Genomic DNA, 6000 nt, shown 5'->3' with positions numbered 1-6000 from the left:
TTTTTGGAGCGTGACAACCCCAGTCCCCATTTGTTTTAGTTGTATGGAAAAGAGCAGCTTGGATATTCTGAGAAACATTTTCTTAAAAAAAATAAAAAAGAAATGAAAAGAAAAGAAAGTTAGGATAAGAGCTCATGAGGATAAGTAAATGATGACAGAATTTTCATTTTGGGGGAACTATTCAATTTTTCCATTAACTCCTCGGAGGAGGAGGACTAGGAGTTTCGTCCCTTGAAGCAGCGCGTATTAACATCTTCCAGGAAATGCATCATCCCTTATGACTCACTGTGGTCAATTTAAAACCACAAGACGATGGTCCCCGCTTCACTCCAGGACTTTATTCCCGACAGTGTATTTCTTCTTTATACAGATCAAATCACAGGAGCTCTGTACAGACTGGAGTTATGGCTCAATGGATGAAATATACAACACTTTTATTGACTGCTGTCCTGTGTGTATGTTTATCTACTGTAACAGGCATGAGCCAGGAGTTCACAGAGGCACAGGTAACAAACAAACATTTTATTTTCAGAAATAAAGCAATGGATTAAACCGTTGATCAACACCAACTGCAATGCACTACTGCTGTACAATTAAAAAATAAAACATTAATACGTTGTACACAACAAGTATCCCAGATAGCACACGTACATCTCAGAGATGTCTGTTTTAAGTATTTTCATCTGAGAAGAATCAGTCTAATTAACAACAGCTAAACATCTTAAAAAGAGCAGATTTAAAAACTTTCTTAATTATAAAACTTCTTAAAGAGATCTGCTGAATGTCTTACTGACATCTGAGACCTATTTTTTGCCATACTATTTATAGCTGTATTGCAGATGAACACACACATCAAAAAGACGTCTGGGTGATGTTAAGTGTACTATCAGGGATTAAAAATAATGAAACATCTATGCATATAAATAGACCTATGTACTTGTGCAGCTAAATAACAATTAAGAAGCAAACCAGAGTGGGATAATAACTGTACTAAAATGCGTCTTTACCTTGTCTGTTTATAAAAATAATCTATCGACAGATTTTCATAGCCTGAGCTGAGACAGGGGCGTAGATTCTGTAGATTTGCACTTGATAAAAGCAACAGATGTTTGCTCATGATTGTTTGAGTTTATATGGACAGTGTTTGAGTAATGTAAATAATATGGATCTTATTTATTTAATCAATCAATTTTTAATTTTGATTACATTAATGCTTTGAATATCTGAATGTAATAATCATGTTCATTATATGTTGTTTGTTATTCAAAAAGAAAAGGTTCTATGATAACTTTCCGTAATATTTATGTCATGTGATTTATGATTATTACGTGATACAATAGAAATAGTTCAGTAATTCAATTGCTTATTATTTTTATTATGTTTACTATTTCAGAAAACTTGTATATGTACACTACTTGATCAGCTATCATTAAAAGCCAAACAACACCAGTGTTTAATTCACCAGATTTGTAAAGCTTCCAGTGAACAGTTTTACAGAAAATCATGTCTAGATGTCTTTAAGCTGGCAGTGAGCAAGCCAAAGGCGACTGTGGCAAAGAAAAAATAATCCATAAAATGTAGGTAGTGGAGAGAATAAATTTAAGAGGGCCCTCTACAGCCTCCTCCTTGGGTGCCATATTGTCTACTTTCTTCGTGCTCCTGAAACAAAGCAATCAAATAGAACACATATCTTCCTAGCTCAAGGTTGCAAGCTGAAAGCCTAGTCAGATTTGGCTTTTCCCCAAAACATAGAGATAAGATGTACTTTCATCTAGTGGGACTTAACAATAATGGGATTGAGTTAGAATCCAGGGTGTGCTGAGTGACAAATTGGTCCGGTTGCAAGGGATGGAAAAGTCACATGGGGTATCCTTCATCGTGGTTCTCACTCTCAATGGGACACAGGGTAAATTGTGCGTGGATTGTGGGGAGTAATTAATAAGTGTTACATTTACAATTGTTATTCAGCCTTTTTGCATTTAATTTTAGTTAATTATACATTAACAGTGCATTTTTACAAATCTATATAACCATCTTATTATACCTAATAAATAAAAAAAAAAACTCACTTGAAGAAATGTATAATAAATAAGAAAATTGTTGTTTGTGTAATGTAAATTTATTTATATTCACTATTATATATAATTATTTAATAAGTATAATTTTACATTTACAACATTTTACTGTATATAACTTTAAATTTACTAAAATTTACTGACTTCGAGATGAAGCATCTGTTGGTATTGGCTGTATGGTTCTGTTTATCCATGCGATTATCTAATCGGCCAATTATGTGGCAGCAGTACAGTACATAAAATACTAATAATTTCAGTTAATGTTCACATCAACTATCAGAATGGGGGAAATGTGATCTCAGTGATATGGACCGTGGCATGATTGTTGGTGTTTGATGGCGCAGAGTGCCATAGGTAATCACAGCAGTGCTGATTTATGGCCATATAGCATGATTGGGAGTGTAATATTGCTTATATACAACAGTTTCACGAACATGTATGTTTTTAAAAAATGAGGATAAAATGAGTACGGTCATAAAAAATGCATTTGTGCATGGAACTACATTCTAAAGTGACAGATCAGAATCTGCCATTGCTAGTTCAAACCAAATGATGTGTCCAAGCCTTTGTTAGTAATTCAAAAATGTCACTTTAGAACTAGTATCATGGCTTGGGCTATTTCTAACAAGTTATTGGAGAAACAATGGTGTGTGTGTTTGAGAGAGAATTTTGAATTTGAAAATCCTTTATTACAATTGTTAAAATATTACATTAAAAAGTATAAAAAAAAATCTTAAAAAGGTATTCAAACCTTATATTATCTTCAACAATTATACACAAAATCCCTTTATAACACCATATAATCTCAAAAGTAATAAGATCATTCATAGTCTTATAATAACGAAAGTCAATTAAAATCCTAGATTTTACAAGGTTAAAAAAAAACTTTTAAATTCTCATTTACATCTCATTCAACCTTAATTTTCCTTGTAATGTAAATTGCCATTTTGGCTAGACCCAATAAAAAATTAAACAACTGTCACTGGAAACGATGCTTTCAATTGAATTTAAACCCACAAATAAACAATTCCATTGAGAATATTTCTTCACAACGAATACAAATACTCTAAAACAGTGGTTCTCAACCGGTGGGACGAGTAGGCTACGATGGAAGGGAAAAAAAACTGGAAAAAAAAATTTTGGGCACATTTTTAGAAAAAGTTCTAGTTTTGTATATACATAACTCCTGAATAAAAATAAAAATGTGTTTGGACTGATTTGAACAAATTTGATTGGTTTGTCGATAGTGAGCGCAAATGCAGGTGATGCGGTTTCATTAAGCGAGTCATTGAGTCGTTCATTCAAACGATTCGTTCAAACGGCCGATTCATCAAGAATGAGACAGATGTTTGTGAATGGGTCATTGAATCTTTGACTCAACCGATTCGTTCACAACACTGAATCATTCAAAACACGATTGAGTATTGCTGTGAGATGCGCTATGCTAAATAAATAACAATACATTGTTGTAACAGCAATATCTCCAAGTTTTGTTTTTCACTGTAAAAATGTCATGATTTGCCAATGCAAAGAGAGTGCCGCCACCTTTTCCCCCCACTTCAAGCACTGATTATAACACAAACAAATCATCCTCCTGGCGGCTTTTTTTTTTTGTCAAAAGCGACAAATCCAGCGACTTTTACTGGTGTTTTTGGAGACTTCTGTGGTGTTTGAGATTCGAAAGCATGAATCAATCTGCAGTTAGGCCTACTGTGCTCAACGAACAGCGGGTGCTGCAGTGAGCCCCTCTCCCGTCCAAAAGCACTCACAGGCGGTCAGTCTCTCAGTAGCCTCACGCAGCAGTCAGAGCAGAGAGGAGACACACACCCCTCCGCGTCCAGGGTGCAAATGAATCGCGCATGCGCATGGCCGCCGCCGTTCCCGCAAAAATAAATCACTGCATTTAAATTGACTCACGACATAGCTTTCCATTCACTCTAGTCTAGTCTCTTGCCAAGTTCGCTTGTGCCAGCTCTCGCTAGTCTTATCAATCTCGATTTACATAGGCCTTTACTACAAAACCCCAACATTCTTTTTAAAGACTAAACCCACAAACATTCTTTTTTAAGATTAGATCAAATCTCAGCCCTAGCCAGTATTTTGTTTTTAACTGCTAGGCAGTAGCTACATTTAGCTAAAACTACCCACACGACTAAGACACACACACACACACACACACACACACACACACACACACACTGACGAGGACTACAATCGTTAAGTATTAAAATAAAATCTGAATTGTCTGCAAAATAATTATTTTGTTCATTTAATTAAAGATTGTGCCCGACTGATTAGCCCCTGATACGTCTCTCAACATACACCACACACACAGTTACATATTGCCTAAACTTTATTGAAAACACATAAAAATTGAGAAATTTCTTGTGAGGACCAACAAGCCAACCGACGCACCACCAGCTGCAAAAAAGCTTCAAAGGTACGATGAAGCATACCTGCAATTTGGGTTTACAGTCACGGCTGATCTGAGACCTCAGTGTGTCCTGTGTGCCGAGGTGCTGGCAAACGACAGTATGAAGCCCTGCAAATTAAACAGGCACCTCGAAACAAAGCATGCTGGCATTAAAAATGAACCAGCTGAATATTTTAAAAGAAAGCTTGATGGCCTCCATCAGCAACAGGCAACCATTTCAGTGCACAGCACTGTGTCTAAACAGTGTTTGGAGGCATCGTATGTAGTGGCCAAAAAGATCGGTAAACTGGGTAAACCGCATACAATCGCCGAGACTCTCATTTTGCCGGCAGAGCAAGACATGTGCAGAATAATGATAGGCGATAGTGCAGCAGCCAAACTCGGTGCAGTACCACTGTCCAATGACACAGTCGCTAGGAGAATTGTAGACATGTCCAATGATATCAGAGAGCAACTGATAGAGTTCGTAAAAAAGAGTCCTTACTACGCGCTGCAGCTGGACGAATCCACTGATATTGCTGGGCAGGCACAGCTCCTCACCTATGTCAGGTATCTGCGATTGAGGAGGATGTCCTGTTTTGCCGGCCTCTTCAGTCGCACACTACAGGAGAAGCCATTTTCAATGTCCTTGATATTTTTATCCCTGAAAATGGTTTGGCTTGGGAACGATGCGTTGGCCTATGCACGGATGGTGCGCAGGCAATGACGGGGCGTGAGCGTGGCCTAGCTGCTCGCGTTGAGCATGTAGCTCCACTTGTGAAATGGACACATTGCAGTCCATCGCGAAGCACTAGCTGCTAAAAAAATGCCGGTTCTCTTTGACTCCGTGCTGAACCAATCCGTGAAAATAATAAATCTCATCAAATCACGGCCGCTAAACTCTCGCTTGTTTGGGGTCCTCTGCCAGGAGATGGGGTCAGGGCACGAACAGCTGCTTCTGCACACTGAAGTTCGCTGGCTCTCCAGGGGGCGGGTGTTACAGTGGTTGTATGAGCTGCGATAGGAGGTGAAGTTGTTTTTGACAGAAATCAAATCAGATCTGGCGAAGCATCTGGATGACACTATGTGGCTTGCGTCTCTGTCCTATTTGGTCGATATATTTGACCGCTTGAATGGCCTCAATCTGTCTTTGCAAGGCCGCGAAACTCATATTTTGCTCCTTGCAGACAAAGTGCATGCCTTCACACAAAAACTAGACCTCTGGCATGGCCGCATCAGTCAAGGGAACTGCGACATGTTTCCCAGCCTTGCAGACTTGATCACTGATGCAGGCACGTCACACGATTTCTCCTCCCCATTTCAATCAGCGTCTGAGGACCTGTCAGCAATGAGAAAACAATTTGCGACGTCTCCTCTAGACCAGCACGGACTACACCACCCAGCCCCTGGCTGTCTGACGTCCTTCGTGAACATCGGACTGATCTCAGGGCAGCTGAGAGGAGATGGCGGAAATCTAAAGATCCAGCTGATCTAGGTAAATATCAGCTTCTG

The 6000-nt window shown here is 38.7% G+C and overlaps 1 protein-coding gene across 1 annotated transcript in view; it reads left to right on the top strand.

Moving 5' to 3' along the window:
- The first annotated feature begins 341 nt into the window (after positions 1 to 341).
- Positions 342 to 6000, top strand: part of mmp19 (matrix metallopeptidase 19) — a 269832-nt gene continuing 264173 nt past the window's right edge. Inside the window, exon 1 of the mRNA XM_052111502.1 lies at positions 342 to 506. Within this exon, the coding sequence (XP_051967462.1) occupies positions 405 to 506 (102 nt within the window). The 5' untranslated portion in view covers positions 342 to 404. The remainder of the gene's footprint in view (positions 507 to 6000) is intronic.

This window comes from Xyrauchen texanus, chromosome 39 (genome assembly GCF_025860055.1).
Source record: "Xyrauchen texanus isolate HMW12.3.18 chromosome 39, RBS_HiC_50CHRs, whole genome shotgun sequence".
In the NCBI taxonomy this organism is placed as follows: domain Eukaryota; kingdom Metazoa; phylum Chordata; class Actinopteri; order Cypriniformes; family Catostomidae; genus Xyrauchen; species Xyrauchen texanus.
Note: the sequence above shows the minus strand (reverse complement) of the source record. Positions and strands in the feature narration are given on the sequence as shown.